Here is a 22,371-nt window from a genome sequence, read left to right as displayed (position 1 = left end):
AAGGAATAGAAAGTCTTGGCTTTTTTATGAATTTGTAAAGTATTAACATTTTAGAGAATGAATAAGCACAAAGAAGCATATTTAAAGTTAAAAAGCTAGAGCAGTGTAATAAGGGCAGGCTATTGAAATATTTGTTTTACCCAGAATCTGAATACTTTTTATAGCTTAGGTTTTATGTTTTACCTTGTACTTTGTTATGTTGATTTTGTTGTGTTTGTATTGTTTATGCGTTTAAGTTTTTGGAAAAAATAAAATAAATTGTTACCCACACAAAAAAAAGAATCAGAGAATCCACTAAGCTTGAACTTTTATGATTTGATGTCGATCGCAGTTCTGTGTTCAGTAATGTGCATTTTAGATCCTTGTTTATATTTGATTTGTTTTCTAACTTAATAAAAATTAAAAGAATAAAAAGAATCAGAGTAGATTTCAGTGGAAGGTGGTGGTGGGGAAGATCTTGCACTCATGATACACAGGATCCAACCAAATGGTATTTACAGGGCAATCCTAAACAGAGTTACAACCTTCAAAGACCACTGAACTCAATGGGTTGAGAAGAGGGTAACTTGGCTTAGCAGTGCAAGGTTAGCCTCCAAAGAATTTTTATATAAAGGTGCATGAACTGCATTTTTAAATCAAACTTGATATGAGCCTGGGGATTTCCATGTTTGTGCAAGTATAAAGGAAAAGGAGCTAAACCAGACTGCATATTGTTTATGGGAAACATACAACAATGATCACAGGTAATATTGCATTCACTTTTTCTAAATATCAATAATAAATAAGATATTAAATTCTACATGAAGCACAGTGTGGGTGGGAACCTGAGTGCATGCTAGCTAACCATTACAGCAGGGACTTTTCTCACACAAATGCTAGCATACTGATTTATTACTTAGGAATGCCTCACTTAATTGCTAATAATTTCTGACCAAGAGTTAGAGAAAGAAAAAAAAATGAATCAGGTAATAATAGCCAAAGACAAAAACCAAAAGATCGATAGAAAGCTCAAACCACACATGAAAAGTTTTCATCAATATCTATGCCTTAAAGAACCTTAGAATGTCCTTGCTAGATTAGACCCAAAGTTCCATCTAGACCAGGGGTGGGGAACCTTATTTCTGCCAAGGGCCATTTGGATATTTATAATATCATTCGCCGGTCATACAAAATTATCAACTTAAAATTAGCCTGCTATATTCTTGGGCAGTCCTAGCAGCTCCATAGCTAATGACGCTTCTTCAAGGCAAAAAAAAGGTTCCTTTTCTCGGCAAAACAAACTCAAATCCGCCTTGAATAGAAGCTATTCCTGTCCGCGGGAGGGGGCGGATCACCAGTCTTAGATCCTTCTGAGCTAGAGATCTGCCAGGACCCACGAAGAGCCAGACCAAATGCTTTTGCGGGCCTTATATGGCCCCCGGGCCTGACGTTCCCCACCCCTGATCTAGACCATTCTGAAGTCATTCTGATTTCAACAGTGGTCAGAAAAATACTTCTAGGAGCTCCCAAGGGGTTAATTCCCTTGTTCTTCATTCCTAGGGTTGCCAACCTCCAGGTAGTAGTTGGAGATCTCCTGCTATTACAACTGATCTCCAGCCAATAGAGATCAGTTCACCTGGAGAAAATGGCCGCTTTGGCAATTGGACTCTATGGCATTGAAGCCCCTCCCCTCCCTCAAACCCCACCCTCCTCAGGCTCCGCCCCAAAAACCTCCCGCCGGTGGCGAAGAGGGACTTGGCAACCCTATTCATTCTCAGCATCTAGGATTAAGAGGTAAATAATATAATTGTATGGGGTTTTTTTTTCATTTTGTGGTAGAGGATGTTAGAAAATGAAATTAAATGTTAAGTATATGTAAGTAGCTGCATTTGTGCTCATTCACCTCTTGTTGCCCTTGTCACATCTGTGTTAGGCCCAGAAAAAGGTCAGATCATAGGATACAAACTTAGCAGGTCTAGGCCTATGTAAGATTGCTTCTTATGAGTCCCTTGAAGGAAGCTTACATCCTGAGGATAATAAATAAATCTTCTCCTTCTGTTCTCTTGCTACATCTTGTCTCCCTTCCCACCTTTTTCTCTCTTCCATTACTTATTTTTAGATTGTAAGCTCTTTTGGGGGGCAGAAACCTGTTCGCTGGCTGATGCCATGTAAAATGTCTTGTACAATGGTGGCCCTGCGCTGCTAGTAACAGTAACAGCTGCTGTGGTATAGCAGAGTGTTGGAATAGGATCGGGGAGATACAGTTTAACATCTGGGGAAGGCCTTAGCCCTGTTGGCAGCACTCCAGAGTAACTGGTTGACCACTGAGCTAGACAGGATGCCCGGACTAGATGAACCACTTGTCTGATCTACCAGGGTTTTTCGTATGTTCTTAAATCCCCATTCTACCACAGAAGCTTGCTGGCTGACCATGGGCCAGTCACACATAGTAGGGTTGCCAACCTCCAGGTAGTAGCTGGAGATCTCCTGCTATTACAACTGATCTCCAGCCGATAGAGATCAGTTCACCTGGAGACAATGGCTGCTTTGGCAACTGGACTCTATGACACTGAAGTTCCTCCCCTCCCTAAACCCCTCCCTCCTCAGGCTCCACCCCAAAAACCTCCCACCAGTGGCAAAGAGGAACCTGGCAACCCTAACTCCAGAGCAACTGGTTGACCACCGGGTGAGACAGGATGCTGGACTAGATGGACCACTTGTCTGATCTACCAGGGTTTTTCTTATGTTCTTAAATCCCCATTTTGCTGTGGAAGCTTGCTGGCTGACCATGGGCCAGTCACACACACTCAGCCTAATTTACCTCACAGGGCTGTTGTAAGAATAAAATGGAGGATGTTGTAAACCATTTTTGGGTTCCCCTTAGGGACAAACAGGATTCCTGTGGCACAGACTGTTAAGCTGCAATACTGCAGTCAAAGCTCGGCTCATAACCTAGGGTTGTCACGTCCCTCTTTGCCACCGGCGGGAGGTTTTTGGGGTGGAGCTTGAGGAGGACAGGGTTTGGGGATGGGAGGGACTTCAATGCCATAGAGTCCAACTGCCATAGCTACCATTTTCTCCTGGTGAACTGATCTCTATCGGCTGGAGTTCAGTTGTAATAGCAGATCTCCAGCTAGTACCTGGAGGTTGGCAACCCTATCATGACCTGAGTTTGAACCCAACAAAAGTCGGTTTCAGGTAGCCGGCTCAAGGTTGACTCAGCCTTCCATCCTTCCAAGGTTGGTAAAATGAGTACCCAGCTTGCTGGGGGTCAAGTGTAGATGACTAGGGAAGACAATGGCAAACCACCCCATAAACATAGGCCAAAAACGCATGGTCCCTTAACCTACTTTATTCCCCGTTTCAGCCAGGATCAAATTTACTCGGGCTGGTGGGGAAACTGTACGCATTACCTTAAAAAGCAGGGACGAAACTGTGCCAATCGATCCATGTAAACAGAAAATGCGGGAGACATGAAGTTCCTGTTTAGTTTGGTACACACCCCACGCCCCCGGTGACTGGTCGTTTCAAATTGACCAATGAGGGCCTTCCCTGCCCCGGGGTGTTGCAATCTAAACAGGAACTGTGCACGTCTCCCGCACTTTCTGTTTACATGGATGGATTTGCACACAGTTTCGTCCCTGCTTTTTAAGGTAATGCGTACAGTTTCCCCCCAGCCTGGGTCAATTTGATCCTGGCTGAAACAGAAAATAAAGTGGGTTAAGGGACCATGCGTTTTTGGCCATAGTCTGCCTAGTAAACTTCATGATGTGACATCACTCCATGGGTCAGTAATGACCTGGTGCTTGCACAGGGGACTACTTTTACCTTTTTTGGGGGGAAAGTGGTGCATAAAGGAAGCAAATAAACAGCAACAGCTATGGCAGTATAACACCTGATACTTCACAGTCACTATTATAGAATTAATGCAAAGGTAAAGATGCATAGCAGGACTATTTTTTTTTCATTATTAAAGTATTTGTTGATATAAACTTGAGTTGGGTCAGGGTAATGTTATTGCCAGCTGGGAAGGTAAATAAAAGTAAAGTTAAACTAACAATCTTTCTTCTAAGTAAATATTCACAGGGTCAAGTCTGCATATTTAATAAAATTATAGCCAGTAGCATGAGTACTGATGACTCTGGAATTTGGCTGATGGTTTCTGGCAAACATAAAATGTCATTGTTTCAGTGTTTTGTTCTGTTTTTCAGGGCAAAAATTTATTCAAGCAGCCCAAGCCAAAACCCAGAAATATCTGGACGGATGCCAGCTCTACTAGGTTGACATTCATGGGACTAAATTGGCTTAACTCCAAGTACTTTCTCTTAATTGGGTTGCAGGTCAAGCTGTTGTTGTACTTCTCAGTTTTGGCCAAAGCTTTTTCATAAATTCAAAAAACACCACAGCTTCATTTAGCAGGACACATCTAATTTGTCCACAGTACTGGAATGTTCATAGCAGTAAAAGCATAAGCCACATAAATATATATACCAAGGCATGTTAAAAGATCTCAGATCTGAGAATTCCAGGTAAATAAGGTTAAGTTCTATTTTTTTTCAACATCAGCATTGCCAATTAATGTCTAGCAAACAGGTCAAACTTTAATATTTTGAAAGGCCCAATAGTTAACAAAATGGCCCCAAGCCAAACTAAGTTATACTTGTCTTATTGAAATTAACGGGATAGAAGTTAGTCACAACTAAATTGCCCTATTGGTTTAAATGCAAAAAAAAATGTTCCCAATTTTCTCTGAATTGGTAATATGCATGAAATAATGTAATTCTATTGCAAAATTTCTAGTGAAAAATATACACTCAGACTGTGGGGGGAAATTTATATATTTACTATATAGAGGGCATCCTGTATATAGGACTCTCCAGTCCTTTTTTTAAAATCCTATAAGGAATTGCCAAATGTTTAGCATTAATTCCAAAGGGGTGTCTAAAAGGGACATATAAAAGAACACTTCAACTTTTTATTGCATGTAAATTTTTGTAGGTGTATCGAGAACATTTAAGCAAAATCACTTAGAAATCATCTTCAGTTCCCACTAGAGTCTTTCATAGATTCTCGAACTTCTTTCGAGAATCTATTCAAGTAGGGGCTGCATGCTGTTTAATCAGCTGCTTAATCAGCAAGATAGCATATATGTTTGGGGGAAATTCTGTTGATAAAACTTGAAGGATGCATGTGTGTACAAAAATCATGAAGGCTTTCTTAAGTGCTTTGCTGTCTTGGCAAAGGGTGCAAGACATCTGGGAAGACTTTTGTGAACATGCACCCCAGATTCTCTGAGATATCTCAGCTGTCCCTGGAACACCATCAGTTTGCACAAGACGCTAGCGATCCGAGAGGCAGAATGCAGCCCATACTTGAATTGTGCTGCCCATTTTGATTTGAGCTAGCATTGTGAAAATGCAAAAAAAATCTCCTTAACATTAAAGGGAATTTGCTGCTGTGGTTTGGTGTCACAGGAATTAATTCTCAAAGAGTGCACCTATTTTCGAGAATGAGGTTGGCTTGAATAGAACAACCACGGAGTAAATGGATTACAAATCATAACCAAACTATTTTTTCCCAGTTTTGTCATGAAATATATTTTTTGATGTGGCAAACTACAGCTATGCCCACTGGGACAGTGATAGTTTCTTGAGGAAAGTGGTAGCTTGCACCCCGTTCATTTAGTTATGCACTTTAGTACAAACTATATAATGCACAATCTGGCTCTAAAGTAGCACTTTGTATATAAGATTCTTGAAATGTTTTGCAAAAATAATTCTTTCTGATGTGTAAGGTTTAATGGACATGATGCACAACAGATAGAAAAGCACAACAGCGGACATGTCAGACTCTACCACTCTTACTTCATGCTAGCAGACACATTACAGGTTTGTCCAGGATCACTTCCAGTGAATCAATAATAAAGGTGGACGATAAATCGGGGGGGGGGGGAATGGTGACCATTTGGTCCTTGTTCTAGACTAATTGCCCACCTTGTTCCTTTTCCAGTCTGCCTTCCAGATTGCTAGGTTCAAATATATTTGTATTCAATAGCAAGTTACTGATATTTTCATTCTAGATCCTGATTTTCAAATTTCTGAGCATCAGTAGTAATGTCAGCACCAATATGGAAGGGCAAGACAGAAGCTGTGGAGCTACTACGGGATGTGTTTGAAATTTTATGTTGCTCCCCATAAGGGACCTTCCTACTGTACGCGGAAAACCGAACATACACAAAAAGAATTTGCGATAGGTGAGTTTGATAAACGTGAACGTCCAACAAATGATCAAACAGTCTCTTTCCATTTTTTTAATAACATAAATTGCAGTAACCAAAGGCTGACAGTGTCTCATTTATACTGTACAGAATAGTCTTACCTGTTAATTGAGCTAACACTGGGCACTGTGTCGTTGTCACACACTCGCTCGGCTAAAAGTCTGTCCCTGATCTCCCAGGCAAACATGGTGGGGTTTTGGCGTTTATATTCTGCGATCTTTTCTACTACTTTGGGTGTGGCGACCTTTGGTTTTGACCCCCCAATAACTCCAGGCTTAATGCTTCCAGTCTCATAGTACCTAGGGTAAAATTTCAGGGGGGGAAATATGTTTATGCTTAGTTCACAGAAATACATTTTCAATAGTCTCGGCAAATATAGTCAAATGTTAAGGCTCTCCAGAAAATTACAAGAAGTATTACAAGTACAATCTAAGCCAAGATTTCAGCTGGAAAGATTTTAGCATATATTAATTCTTTAATTCAAAGCAATAGACTTAGAAGTATTTAATTTTGCCCTAATTCTATGAGAGGAGGGTCTTTTATATATATATATTTTGTATTTAACAGATGTGTGTGCGCACACATGTGCATGATTCTCATGGTAGTAAGACAATAGAAGTAATATGAATGTAAAGAGTGATCTTGAAATGAAAATTAACTGAAATTACTCAGTCACAACAACAGTATTTTTTTTTTAATCCACCAACATCAGAATTTTTGTTTTGTTTTGTTTTTGCACGTCCACTTTGTATTAAATTACTATATAGGGCTTGCCATATTTTTCCAAGTAACTGAATGTCAGGTAAAATAATAATATTTTTTAAAAGTGCAGTCAGCGCCAATTGTTATATCCTTCTTGCAGCTGTTCTTTTCTTATATGCTAATTGTTCAAAAATATATTTGTTTTTACTAGCTGATATTTTCAAAAAGTAAAAATTAATTATTCCCTAGTGTCTGAAAGATCGCTTTTATTTATTCAAATAGCCCTACTGGTTTATCAGTTCACTATATTTAAACACCATTCTCATAAGTAAGCAATCGCAATTTACTAATGAGGACAGTAAGTAGAATCTACCAAGCATTTCTGTTATACAAGCATAAATAAAATGAACAAGGGTATATTATAACAATGATTTGGTAATAAAATGCACCCTTCGAACCTGATGCACCACTGTTTTGAACTCGATCAGTCACCATCTGAGGTTATGGCAACAAACGCACAGAACCCCAACGGAGAACAAATAGGAGAAATTTCCATTTTGTTTCTGATGTGAGCAAGTCACCCTCTGCATTTTGGATACAGCATTTGAATGTGCTTCAGTGCCCCATCATATTTATGAAATTGCACAATCGTTTTAAAAAGAAATCTCTGTTGTTAGAGCTAGTATCTTGTTTACAGGAACAACATAAGATATTGAAATGCTATCCCTAGAACCACTAGCATCAAAGATAGTTTTGCAACAGAATACAATAAGGCATCGCTCACTTTTTATTGCTTTGTTTCTAGTCCACCTTTCTTGTAATGACGGGTTAGCCCCAGTGTCTGCTGTTCTCATAGGACTTTAGAAGAAATAATCTGCTATTCTTTGCAGGCTTGTTTGGGGAAATCCTAATTTCAGAGCAAGACAAGCTCCATTACAGATCAACCTTTCCATTAGAGTCTTCTCAGATACTATACCTGAACTGAAAGGCTAGGGACTCAAGGCTTGACCTCTCTCTCTTCTAATGTATTTGTGTTCATTCATTCATATGCTTCATTTACAGTCTGCTAAACAATTCATAGGAGCTATAGCTGCTTAAAGGCCTTTGTGAAATGAATGTCCTGTTTTGATCAATCTCAACTGAGTTATGGTGCAGAACTTAAATTTAAATCAGTTTATTCCTATGAAAGTCAATGGAACCGATTCAGACTCAGCCCAAACAAATGCACCATAATCAGCTTATGAATCAAGCTTTTGGGGCTAATAAACCAGGTCCTTATAAATTGTTAAAGTGCTTTTTACTTTTCTTTTTAAATGCAAAATTGCTAATTTACTGCATTTCTTGTCATGCACTTTCTCCCTCAATAACTGAATACTGTATCTTGGTTACGTGTCAATATAGGTACTGTAAAGGTACTTAAATGATCAGAGAGCACCTGATAATAACAGTAACAATACTTTACATTTAGGGAGGCTTCAAGCTGATTCAAAGCACTTCATAAAAATGATATTGATGGACTTCTTACCACAGTCTTATAAGGTCGGTCAGTATTGTTATCTGAGAGAGTGGTGTGCTTAAGGCAGCCTTCTGAAATCATGTCCAAAACAAGCTTCACTATACTACACCACCCTCCTTATACTATGATTAGGGTTGCCAGGTCCCTCTTCGCCACCAGCGGGAGGCTTTTGGGGTCGGAGCCTGAGGAGGACCGGGTTTGGGGAGGGGAGGGACTTCAATGCCACATAGTCCAATCGCCAAATCGGCCATTTCCTCCAGGTGAACTGATCTCTAATGGCTGGAGATCAGTTGTAATAGCGGGAGATTTCCCACTACTACCTGGAGGTTGGAAACCCTAACTATGACACTGTTGAAATGAAGCAGCTATGGACGTGGTCTGTTGGGTTCTATGCCACTCATCTTTGAAAATGTGGGTAAACAGGATTCTACATCAGACTAGCTACTAGGCCTCCAATACATCCCAGCCAAAAAGAAAAGAAAAGTGAGAGCCAGGGGTGAAAGGTCACAGAATGATCCAATAAATAGTGCAATTGTTATTCCCCCCAATACCAGAGTACCCAAATTTGAAAACACATATCGGACAAAATAAGGACTAATAATTTGCTATGTGCTACAAACTGCCACTTTATATAAACTGTCATCATATTTAATGTATAGCCCAAAGAGACTACAGTTCCCAGAATGTAATGTCCAATCTTGAACAAAAGAATCTGTACTGAGCCCTATATTTGAGATGAGGGCTGGCAAATGACATTAGATCCTGCTTTGGATTTACATGGCCAGTGGAGACCACATCAAAAGAAGTGACATTGGGGGGGGGAGTGACATTCCTCATTTCCTGTCCAAGACTACTATCAACTGCGTGTTTATAACCAGGGTGGGTCAGAAACAACACATTAATGGTTGATGCTCTCAGGTAGCAAAATTTTGTACGGCTGCAATGACAATTCGTTGCCACAGAGTACTCTCTTAGTCCAAATGGCAGATGTAACTCGGATGTTATTTATTTTATTATTTTTAATGTTTTAAGTGACTTAAGACTCGGACTGTAAACCTTTGTGGGTAAGACCATTTTAGTCCATGTATCTTGTTTTATTTAGCCAAGGGCCGCAAATAAACTATCTAATGGTTGATGCTAATTTCTCTGGGTGGGTCAGAGTGGTTGATCTTCCTTCTATGCCAATGTTGTGAATTAAGAAATATTGACTCCAAAATGTGTAATCGAGTTTATTTTACGTGTGGGTTGACTTTACATTTTTACGCACACGTACACATGGAAAGGGAGAGAGAGAGCGCTCCAATTACAGTGACATTTTACCAACTGTAATTATTAGTTACGAAAATAATGAGCTATGAAATTCCAATTTATTGTTGACAACTTAAATGACAAAGCTACAAAGCTCAACTCTTAGCTCCACAGTAATGCAAATATATCTAGTAACAAATCTATTCACAAACAGTAAAACTGTTTGATGTTCTCTCTGGTAAGTAAATGAGTTGCCTGTTTATTAGTTTTATTCACTGATATTAATATAAATTGTTAGCTAATCTTCAAATTGGAAGGGGGGGAGGAAAATGTCAGCAACCTGACTATTGCCATTCATATTTCTCGTGAAGAAACAACACTGATAAAATTCCATATATCACGCAAAAATAATAATGGCCTGTTGTAGGATCTCAAAACTTGAAAAAATCTCTAGTTGTACGGACCTAATAGAATTGACGTTTATGATAGACTTTTTCTTGGGTTCACCACCCTGTCTTCTTAAGGAAATATCAAATTCCTTAGAATTGTTAAACCTACAGTTCTGAAGCTAGAGTATTCCCACTTACAATCAGACGAACAATTTAAAAATAAGTAGTTTTTGGCTAAAACCATAACTTGTTGCCTTGTTATTTCATTACACAACAGTACAAAATCAGGAATGTTTCCATTTAGTCTGTTGAAACGCAATTACCCCCACATTGATGTAAGACAGTAAAGGTCTTTCTTACTGGTACTGGTAACCTTTTCTACATCCTTCTACTGACTCTCAAGTTTTAAAACAACATACAAAGTAAGGACAGAGAAAAGATTCACCAGCATAGGGTATTACACAGAGTCATTTGAAACAGTGGAAATTTCACCACACTCCAAACAGAGTGGAATTTGTACCTATAGTCAAGAAATGGTATGCTGTGGTATGGAAAGAATGCCCTTTTAAAAGGAGCCCTGATTTATCAAAATTACATTTTATGGAAGTTCTATTCTAATTAGTGTGAAACAGCATATTTTCCAGGGGGAAAGGTTCTGTTTGCAGAGCATTAGCTCTCCAATTATAGTTTACAACTATGATATTACTGGCTTTTTAAAAAGTATATTAAAAGCACACGAGAGTAGTTAACATGAAATTTAATATGCGTATATGCTATTGAAGCAGAGTTGATAAAAATCTAACCTGCCGCCTACACATGTTTATGTAGAAGTAAATCCAACTCTGTTCAAGGGGATTTACTCCCATGTCAGTGTGCATATTATTGAATTCAAAATTAATCAGTAATTCTCACCAAAATTTGTTGAAACCATATCCTTTTATTAGTTCGGTTAGAGGGAATAAAAGAGCTAATAGAAAATAAAATAACCTACCAGAAGTCAGATTTTTTCTGGAAGGCAGAAAAGGGTACTGTAGCAAATTAAATACTAACAATTTTAATGCGGCATAAGCTTTCCATGTGTGGGTGGGTCTCAAATATCATGGGAAGCAGAGCGAAAGGTAAATATATACTCTTTTTAAAAGAACCAGGGTGATAATTGTGATCTGTCTGTACACTTAAATCAGTTTGATGTATCTGGCAAGTTTATTTCAATGAAAAGAAAATATTTGAAAATCCTATAACGGCTTATGTTCCAAAATACAATATGCCCAAAATCAAACTGTTCTTTAGCCGGTCAAATTGTGTTTTAAACTGGGGGTGGGGATGTGCACTTTTTAAAGGTATTCTGCTGCTGTTTATAGAATCTCCACTGTGAACAGGCTCAAACATTAAGAACAATCTCTACTTGCAAATTCATTCCATTGCATAAACAAAGCACACTTCAAACAGCTTTATCTTCGCAACATTCAGAAGGAAAATATGGCCTCGATCCCATGTAAAGGGTTTAAACTAATTTATTTCAATTGGATTAAGACACGGTTAACTTTTCTGGGTTGTGGTATATATCCCAAAATGTGCTGCATTTGGGTAGGTCTCTTGAAATAGAGGGGACTTTATAATGATGACTATAAATGCTAAAGCAAGGCAATTCTTAGAAAACCAAAAAGAGTACTTTTCATTGAATGATTAATAATTTATTTCTGAGTTTTCTGTACTGTTGTAAATGACTCACAGATTTGGCTTACTTAACTTGGTAGGAAGCACATCGTTCATCCCTTAAATTCAGTTGAAATAATGTTTTTTAATAAATATCTCAGCTTGGACAAGTATTGCCTGTATAAGTGATCCTTCTAAAATTCGACTAGTCATTGGGTTACCATCTCTTTACAATTCTGTTTAGTCTCCAGCTCAACTTTTTTTTTCCTTTTGTAACTAAGAGCATCGAACATTTTTATTTTTTTAAAGGGATTTCTGATATCCTTTTACCTGCCGAGTATTTTGCTGACGCAGCCATGGCTGACCCGGAGTTGCCTGGAGATATCACACGGTCTGACGCCTTGATGGGCAAGTTCCACAATCCTTTGGCGGACTACGTCAGGGAGAGGTCGCCCATTCACAAAAACACCCCCTAACTGATTCACTCCTCCATGTCCTGAAACATATGGGGGGAAAAAACAAACAAAAACAAAACAAGCAGAGAAAAAAAACATCTTTGTGACTCTTTAAGAAGACGCTTGTGGAAGTTCTTGTTCAGCTATAGATTCCCCGCTACTATTAAAGCATTGGACAACTTCTTGACGTTGACAAGAGTTTTGGCATTTCTTAAAATGCAGGCTTTGGTTTATTTGCTGAGAGGAGAAGGAACAATGCTATTTACTGAGGCCTAATTTGACACTGATAGCAATTTTACACTTGTGTAGCTCTAATTGCTTCCGTAATCATGAATATGTGGCATGAGAATCAGGCCTGTGGTTTGTAAAAATCGTCTTTCAAAAGTTATTTTAAAGCCAATGTGAACATTTAGCAAATTATGAATTATAACTAGATTATTTAAGAGAACTGTGGGTCAGAGATCTATAGCATGCCCACCTTTTAAAGTACTGTTACGATAATATCAGACTTATTTCTGTGTAAAACTTAAAGGATGCCTACACTCTAAGACAATACCAGACTATTGTCTTCATAAATGTAGCTCATTTGACCCAAATATGGATTCTGTCAAAGCACTTGCTATTTTCCCCCTTCAGATTCACTGCTGATATGCAAATAAATTCAAGAAATACCCTGTATGTGCATGGAATTACTTCTCGCTGATATAATTTACAACCATCTCTGAACGTATTAGGATTCTAGTATAGGAATGAGATGGTTCCACCAGTCTTGGTACAGGATCACTCTTGATTTCGGATTTTCACTAGCCTCCTTAAGGTGAAACATATATTCTGAAATAGGCCCTGGCTAGATGAATAGCAGCTAACTGGGTAAAATCGATGAGTACAAAATAAATCGATGAGCACAAAATATAATGCCATCCAGCTGAGTGAGAAAATGCAATTAACTCTCAAATTGTTAATCATGCAAACCACTTATAATATAAGAGAAGTGGCAATGTTGTGAACAAGTAACTGCCTCAACCAGCATCGGTGGCATTGGCAACAACAGATCAAAAGCAATAAACTAACCTCTCTGTTTATAGAGGGGCTTGAACTGTAAAGATTCAGCTGACATATCGAACTTGTCTCCCTGGTAAACCAATCGGCTACAAATAAAAGGCGTTTGTATTTAAATCTAGTCATTTCACCACGGGTAAACTGCTAATCAAATTTTGCAAATAGTTTCTAAACCTGCCAGAACACATAATAAATCATCATAAAACACTTGATTGCTAAAGCCAGTTTGAGCCCCACGTAGAGCGACCTCTCAGTACAGTTCTCTGTCATTTCCAAAGAGAGGGTGAGGTTGTGTTGTTGTGGTTTTGTTGTTGTTGTTGTTGATTTTGCTTATTTATGTATTTCAGTCAACTGCCTATGACTCAAAGTTGCTCTTACCTCAGAAATTAAGTTTGATACTTTTTTAAACAAAAAATGAAGAAATGCCCATCTTTTCTTTTTGAGCTATAACGTTCTGTCTTGTTTCATAAAGAAGGAAGGGGTGTTTATCTGAATTAAGAGCTATAAAATCCTACATAGTCTAATGTATGGCTAGTGTAGCTGTATAGTGGACTATATAGGATTTTCACTAATTAATTTTACCCCTCCCAAACTGACTGTTTTATGTAAATAAAAATATTGCCTGCTAAGCCTACTGTCAAAGGAGACTCCAAGATTATAGCTCACGGTGTAAATCAACATTAGACAAAGAAACTATATGCATTTAGGTCTTGATTAGGTATACGTTTTAGTGCAATACCTATTGATTTAAAATCCAAGTTAATATTGCAACAGCCAGAAATGTGCTGATTTATCAGCTCACTTCGGTGTTCACATATACCTGCTCTAGAAGTTATTTAGCAGAGAGTTTAAGCTTCCTAGCTGAAACAGATAAGACTGTTCCGTGAAAGTGGAACCTTGAAGAAGTAAGATTTAACACCCTTCAGCCATCTAAAAGCAAAAAGAAAAATCTCAAGTACCCGCACAAGTCAGCCTAAAATGACTATCTTATTAGGGCAATTTCTAAATGTATGAATGACCAATATTTTAATAAAAGGTAACTTGTCAACATGAGAGAGTCTGTAGCATCCTATTGTACAAGGACTACTAAGGCCACCAGACTAGCAATAAAACCAGTTTCTCTTGGATGTCCTCACTCAAATGTTTTAATAAAAGACAGTAATGCCTATAGGCCCATGTCCAGTTGGGCTGCTTAAATCCCATTAATGTCAACGGGATTTAAACACCCTACCCTGTGTAAAGGACTGCAGATACAACCCTATACTCATTATTTGGGAATAGGTCCTACTGAATTTAGTAGCACTTGTTTCAGATATATGTCCACTGGACTGCAGGAAAGCAGTGGATCTATATATGGGGAAGGGCGATATTGGTTTTCCTGAGTTAGAAAGAAAGAAAGAAAGAAAGAAAGAAAGAAAGAAAGAAAGAAAGAAAGAAAGAAAGAAAGAAAGAAAGAAAGAAAGAAAGAAAGAAAGAAAGAAGCTAGTTAAATCTGTAATCAAAGTTTGAGCATGCTGATGTTTTAGGAAAGCCTAAACACACACACACACACACAGGCACAGGCAAGCTGACAGGTGTAAACACAGAGAGGATGTCTTGAATTTCTCTTTCAAGAAAAATTAATCTCCCCCACCTCATCCCTTCCCTGTCCCAATGGCTTACTTCCCAGCCTAAAGTGCTTTTATTTTGATCCAGCACTGAAAAAAACAAGCAATTTGAGCTTCCGCTCTCCATTCGGTCTGGACTGCAAAGAGGGCCAGGAAAAGGAAACTCTCCTATCAAGGGGGGGGGGCGCTGCTGACACTCCTGGGTGGGCTGGGTCCGCAGTTGCTAAATTACATTAAAATATAATTTGCAGGCTGGGCTGAGCGCATGTCCTTCCACTAGCCCCCTCGCTGGCAGTTAAAGGGGCCTCCGGATTTATGCCGTTCATCTTTCTCGCCGGAGAAATTTATGGGACGGAAAGGGAATAACTTGCTCAAATGAAAAAGAAAACGATCCATCCGTGGGGATGCCTCCTTCGGCTCCAGTGTATACCTTCTCCATTATCAGACAAGAAATGGTCGGTGTTTTAAAGGCATCAGGGGGAGGACGGGGGGGGGGGAGAAAAGGACCAGATCTTCTTCATCGCTTCAAAGACCAGTCAAGCACATTGGAACGGGAGGCATCAAAAGCACACCAGGCCCTGGAAGGTCAAATCATTCGTTCTCAGGATGCCTAAACAGGGCTCGAAAGAGGTAGCTGGCTACTTGGTGCCAAAAAGGTGGTATTCTGGTTCTTTCCCGGGCAGTTTGAGTCTCCTGGAGAGGGGAGCAACTTTCTACTGCGGCAGAGAATTAATCCAGTACTGGTGGTGGTGGTGGAGGAACTGTTACAAAACGAGGCTAACAGGAAATAAAGTGCATGCCAGTGTTAAGCCTAGAATTGACATAGAATGCCAGTGCAGACACATCTGTACCAAATACGTTGTATGTTTGTAAAATTAGGCACATTACTTATGTATATGCACACACAGGTGGAAGATGTATTGGCCATGTTGCCCCACCAGACTCTACACGTGTGGAAAAAAAATGCTCTCCAAGCGAACAGGAGACTGTTTTAAAGAGACGGTGGTTCTGTTTAGGCACAAAGTTTTTTTTAAAGGACTGAGTCACAAACGCTTATACATTTCCTAGATGTATGTAACTGTGTGCATGCAGAGACTCATATTTTGCCTGCTCTAAGAAGAACTACTGACTATCTGCCACCTTTATTTTTTTTTTAAAGGTAAATAAGACCAGGCCCTTTGAAATCCATGCCCAATCTCTTTGGCTTCTGCATGGTTTGTTTGTTTGTTATTTACTCTGATACCTCCAAGCCTTAATTCAAATGTCTGTCCAGCTCCTCTCCTCGGTCTTGACACAGTTTAAAAAGGAGCCTTCTTCGTTTTCTGGCTCGTTTTGGTCACATGCAGAATTTCATCGGGAATTCAGCTTCCAACATCTTCCACACGTTATAAGAAACAGCTGACTCAGCATTTGGAGGACAGGCCCATCCTCCACGCATATCTCATACTTTCTTCTCTTAGCTTTCACAGTTGGGATTTGTTTTATTCTCCACGTCATCTCAGTCTGGAAAACAATGCTATTATCCGATAGAGGAGGTGGCAGATAGGGCCGCTGAAATTTTGTCTTGAAGACTCAGCATTTGCATGACCGTTCCAGAGTTGGTCGGATGGAAATGTCGACAGTAAAACAAAGTATTTTTCGGTCTCCAAAATTAACTCTTCTTCAATGCATCTTTTGACAGGGGGCAGAGGCGTCAACTTCGTAAACAAATGGCCAAGGGAGGGTTTTAAAAGAGTAAAACTTCATGAAAAGAAGGGGTTAACCCAGACAAAAGTTTTCTTTACATGTGGCTGATAGTGAGTGGAAAACCTGACCAGTTTTTAATCTCTCTCTCTCTTTTTTTTTTTTTTACTAGAAGTAGCCAGAAGATCCTTTCTCCCCTCTGCCCAGTTCTGTCATGCTAATTAAAAAGGCAGGTCAATGCACACTAATCCAGTAACTAACCCGAGTGTGCAAAACATCCTATTTAACACACACACACACACACACACCGCAACTACCAGCTAGGTTCATCTTCACAAAAATATGCTTGTGAGTAATTATGATGAAAAGTAGAGTAGGACACAGGCAAATTGTGCACACAGGATGCAGGAAAACATTGCCGCTCCTTTCTGGTCTTCTCCCCACCTCTAAAGGTCTAGCACTCGTGGTTCCAAGATATTCCTTTACTTTGACACTGTGCATAAAGGGTCTCTCTTCCCAGCCTGTATGTTTTGACGCCACCTATGATTTATTCGGGAGGGGGGATGTTTAGTTTTTTCCACAGACCACAATGTTACTGGGGCAGCTAAGAACATCCGTTTGCATTCCGGCCAATTACTAGTCACTTTATCCTAAGGTGATTTCGATGCTTTTTGCATATGCGACTTTTTTGAGGGGTTTTCCTATTTCTCTTTACAGGAAATGCCCTTATTTTTTAACAGGCGGAGGAACCTATCTCCGGTCTAAAAGGGTGGCTTTGGTTCGGGATGCTTCTAAAACTAGATTTTAAAAAGACAGGCTCCCGTTGGCTTCTTTAGAGGCAAAGCTTGTGCACAGCGGCCAGAAATTCAGTTTTTCTCCTAGAGCAGAGGAAACCCAGCGGTACAAGAAGGACTGGCTTGTACGAGCGAGTCGAGACGGATCTCTCACGCGGGTCTTACAATGCAAAATGTGTCTTCTGGTGGAGGACAGAGTGGCATTAACCTGCAGGAAGCCACTCTCTTCTCCCCCCCCCCATCGACACACCAGCATAAACACAAGCAGCACACCGACAACCCCCTTCCTAAATAAAATTAGCGAGGAGAGAGAGAGAAGAGGGGAAGGTACCGAGAGTCCTTCCCCTCTTCCCGTGTTTGCTTTTTGTCGTTGTCAAATTCCTGCAGCAAAATATCGATTTATAATTATTTAGGTTAATGGAGGGAGCCCCCCAGGTCCCTTGGTAGCTTCCCCACATGATCGCTCCTCAAATTAGCACAAAAGGCAAGTCCAGGAGTGGGGGGGGGAGGCATGCCCTGTTTCTGGTGTCCATTTCCTGAAGCGCCCCCCCCCACATGCTACTAATCTAAAATTTATTTCCAAAATATAATATATATATATATATATACACACACACACACACACACACACTTATTCTCTCTTTGCTTTTTTCCTAAATCATTTGTTTTCAGCCTTAATGAATGTGCTTCTGCAAATATACTCATGATCTTGCAATACTTCCCAGGAAATATTCTGTCGTGCCTGCCATGTATGATCTAGAGTGGAAATGTTTTATTTGGGGGGGGGGGGGGCAGAGAGCTAGCCTTTTTATTTAGGAAAAGAACGGCCGCCTCGGCTGCTGCGCGGTGAGGGAAACACGATTCGTTCTACCCAATATTTCCTTGAAAATCTCTGGATCTAATCCGGCGTTTAACTCACCATGAGAGAAGATGTCATTTCTCATAACGTGGGGCTAATGGATAAATCTCCTTCAGCCCTCTCGAGCACAACAAATCTCAAGCAAACATCTTACACATCGGCCAGCTAACTTAAACAGGCAAGTGCAAACATTTAAGGGCCTTTTAAACATTCTGCCTCACCCAGACCTCAGATATTGCAACCAATTCTGTCCCCTTTTTAATTAAAAAGGGTAATAAGAATGAAACGAACCCACACTCCCCATTAATCCAATCTATGTTTTTATTTTAAGAACACATGTTCTTTCTGAAACACATGTTTAGGAAAGAGCAACACAGCCCAGACTAAACTTTTTCCCCCTATAACTTTTAAATATAGTTTTCTGCCGAAGGGCATGGAGATCAGAATTGTCTTAAAGAAGCTTTAGAACGATATTAATATTCAAAGAGTTTTAAAAATATATTTCTAAGGCCTTTCGCTCGCCTCTCCCCCCCCCCATCCATATTTAGATTAAAGGGCAAAAAAAATACAAAAGTCAAGTTGGACAGCCCCTAACTTTGTGACACGCGCGCGCACACACACACACGCACGCACAAAGGAAAGGATGGAAAGAGAAGAGTCAGTGGCTATGAGCAAAAGAGAAGAAAGAAAGCTCTACAGAGGGAAAGTCTCTACGTTTAAAACAAAGGGAGTGTTTATTAACTCGGTGGGTAGTACTGAAATCAAAAGGATCCGTCTGTTGAGGTTAAGGATGCCCATAATATTATGGGACCTTCTTTCGCTCATGCCCCAGGTTCGGCGTCCGGATCTACCAGCCCTAGCATACTATTATCATACAGCATTATCGTAGTATTATCATACTAATACTATTATGGGACCTTCTTTCGCTCACAGCCCCAGGTTCGGCGCCGTGATCTAGAAGCCCTGCACCTGCTTGAAGGATTTAGCGACTTTGCCTGGCCGTCGTTACTGTGGTTCCCCCCCTCATTCATTATCGTTTAAAACAGGACCTCGAGCCCTGCCAAAAGGCGATCCGTTTCGCACGCACACACACACACACCCCGTTAAGCGCACAGCTTCCCCCCTCCCGCCATGGAGGGACTTCCCAAAGGATCGCCTCCTTCCGAAAACCTTCCTGCTGTCTTCCCAAAGGGGGAGGGGGAGACGTTGATTATTATCATCATCATCGTTGTTGTTTCTATTATTATTGTTATTGTTTTGTTGTTATTATTGTTGTTATTAATTTTGCCCCCCCCCCTTCCACGTTCTTCTCCGGTGTCTTTGGGGTCGGGATCAGTTCTCCTGGGCTTGAGACGCCCCCGGGCCGGAGGCAGAGCCCGCGCCCGGCGAGGAGGCGAGCCGCGCTCCGACGGTCCCCGGCGGGTCCCCAAACCCCCAAGCCCGGAGGCGTCTCGGCTCCGTCCCCCTCGCACCCCACCCCCAATTCAATGAAAAAGCCCCCCCCTAAAAAAAAAGAGAGAGCCCCCGGGCGGGCTGCTGGGCCCGAGGAGGAGGAGGAGGAAGAGGCGGCGGGCGCCTCGACTTACTATGCATCGCTGCGAAGGGGTCGTGCTTGCAGTGTATTTCCATCGGGGCTGGAGGGGAGCCGACCTCCCCGGGATTCCTGCGGCGGCGGCGGCTCCGGGGCGTCCCCTCCTGCGTCCCCTTCCTCCAAGCGCCAAAGCAGCCAGCCAACAATCCGGGGCGGGTGGGGGGGGGGAGTCAATTCCGCTCGGCGGCCGGGCGGGGAGGGGAGAGGGCCGGGGGCGCCCCCCTCCCCCTCGGAGGAGACGTCCTTCTCGGCTTCTCCCCCCCTCGAGGGTCTCCGGGCGACGGAGGCGGCGAAGGCAGGCAGGCCGGCCGGCCGGCGCGAGGGTCCCGTCCGGGGCAGGCGGCCAGGAGAGTCCGGCGGGGGCGAAGGCGGCGGCCGCGACCCACCCGGCGCCGCTCTCTTCCGCCCGGGAGGCGAGGCGGCGCGTCGAGGGTCCCCCGCCGCCCCCTCTGGCGAGCCCGGCCGAAGGGGCTCCTCTTCTCCTCCCCTCCCGCCCCCACCCCCTTCAGTCCTGAGGAGAAGAGCGGCCGGGGGAGGCGCACCCGGCTGGGCTCTCGCGCTGTCGTCGTCGTCGTCGTCCCGTCCCCTGCTCGCCGGCTCTGGCGGGGCTCCGGGGCTCCTTCAGCGCGGCGGCCGAAGTTGGCGGGAAGTTGCGCTTGGAGGGGCGCCAGAGGGGGCGCGGAGGGGCGTCGGGCGGCGCGAGCCAGCCAGCGGCATCCCCGCCCGCCGCGCGCCACGGAGCCCGGCCGAGGAGAGCGCCGCGAGGGGAGGGAGAGGCGCGTTTTGCTCGCGGCGCGCGCCACGCGGCCCGCCTCACGCGCTCCCCTCCTGCTCCTTCTCCCCCCCACACACACACACACACACCCCTCCTCCTCCTCCTCGCGGGCGCGCGCGCCAGGGGGGGGAAGTTTGCAGCGCGCGCGGACGGAGAGAGAGTCTCCGGCTGGCTGCCTGCCCGCCTGCGCGCGCGTGTTGGTGCGTCTGCGCGCGGCCGCCCCTGTTCACCTGTCCACCTCCCCCCCACACACAACACACACACACACTCCTGTGAGATTTCTTTTTCCCCCTCCGGCCGCGCGCGCTCGCACGGGCACGCGCAGTCACACCTGGGCGCGCTTGCTCCCGGCGCCTTGGAGATCTCTCTCCCCAAGCCCGGCTTTCAGGACCCGGCCCGGCGTGGAGAGCGGCCTCGGGGGGGGGGGCTGCTCCGGCCTCTGGGAGAGCGAGAGGGGGGGCGGGAGGGCCGCGCGGACGCCTCCGGGGCGCCCCCCCTCCCTCCGGGCTGACCCGTCACTCAGCGCCGCGGCCTCCAATCAGAAAAGTAAAGTTACGGCCCGGCGCGCGTTGGCTGGGGGGCTCGGGGGGCTCCGGGCGGGGGGCGGGGGTCGAGGGGGCGGGGGAAGAAGGGGCGGCGTCTGATTCGCCCGCCGCCGGGCAAGGGGCGGGGCCAGGCGCGTGGGAAGGGAGGGGGCGTTCATTGACAAACTGGAGGGATGCGTGCTGAGCCGAGGACCCGCCTGGCTGGGGAGGGGGACCGGGAGGCGCACGGCTGGGTCCCGATCCTGGGCGCAGGGACAGGGAAGGAAGCGCCGCTGCTGTGTTGGGGGGGGGGGCCTCGGGTGCATCGGACCGCGTGCAGCCCCAGCCAGGCTTACTCACGAGTCAGGCCCTCTGAGGTCAAAAGCGAGGATCTCCGCGTTCAGTGCCGGCCTTATTCGTTTTAGGATGGCAGCCCTGCGGCCCGATCTTCCCGTGGGTTCGGGGCCGTTTACGGATGGGAGCTTTTGCCTTGTTTGTGCATGGAGGGCTTTGCCTTAGATTTGCCGCTCTCTAGATGCGCGTTTTCCCCATCCGAATTCTCAAAACTTAAAAATAAACTCCCATGCAGAGTTTTGAGAATTCAGATGGGGGAAATGTGCATCTAGAGAGCGGCAAATCCAAGGCGAGACCTTCCAGGCATGAATGGCCAAAGGCCGTTTGATTCCCGGAAAGGGTCACGCCCTTAAGTCTCCAAGACCGGGTCACTCGCGCTCACGGTTTTCCTTTCCTCCCGCAAAAAGGATCAGTGGGGCCGGCGGTGCGCGGCTGGTGGGGGAGAAGAGACCGGTGGCGGGGAGGGCCGGACCAGAGCTCGGTGGAGTGAAAAATCGACGTGTGCGCACCAACCCTTTTCTGGAGACGGCGCGGAGAAAGGGTGGGGGGAGTGCGTCTCTCCCCCCACCACCACCACCATGCAAGTGTGGTATTTACAAAGCAACGTTGATTTTAAAAACATCCTTTTCCAGCCCCAAATCGCTCCTTTCGTGGGACTCAGGGACCGCGGCGTGTGTGAAAATGAGCGCTCGCGTCTGAAACGGTGCGCGTAACCACAACACCGACTAGTCGTGAGTTGTCTGCGCTGAAGAGGTCATTGCGGATCTGCCATTCCGACTCCCCCTGCCCACCAAGGCGACGGAAAGCGGCTGCCAGGCGTTCAGCCACTGAGCCAGCCAGTGACTCTCGACACCCTGAAGCGCCTGAAGGTGTGAAGCAGGCCTTTAAAAAAAAAGAAAGAGA

The 22,371-nt window shown here is 43.6% G+C and overlaps 1 protein-coding gene across 1 annotated transcript in view; it reads right to left on the bottom strand.

Moving 5' to 3' along the window:
• The window catches only part of PAX5 (paired box 5), a 262,914-nt gene extending 243,061 nt beyond the window's left edge, over nt 1-19,853 (bottom strand). The window contains exons 1-3 of the mRNA XM_056848096.1: nt 19,811-19,853; nt 12,098-12,263; nt 6,358-6,555 (exon numbers count right to left, since the gene is read on the bottom strand). Of these exons, the coding sequence (XP_056704074.1) occupies nt 6,358-6,555; nt 12,098-12,263; nt 19,811-19,853 (407 nt within the window). The remainder of the gene's footprint in view (nt 1-6,357; nt 6,556-12,097; nt 12,264-19,810) is intronic.
• Nucleotides 19,854-22,371: the final 2,518 nt, after the last annotated feature.

The sequence above is a fragment of the Euleptes europaea genome, chromosome 4, assembly GCF_029931775.1.
Source record: "Euleptes europaea isolate rEulEur1 chromosome 4, rEulEur1.hap1, whole genome shotgun sequence".
NCBI lineage: Eukaryota > Metazoa > Chordata > Lepidosauria > Squamata > Sphaerodactylidae > Euleptes > Euleptes europaea.
Note: the sequence above shows the minus strand (reverse complement) of the source record. Positions and strands in the feature narration are given on the sequence as shown.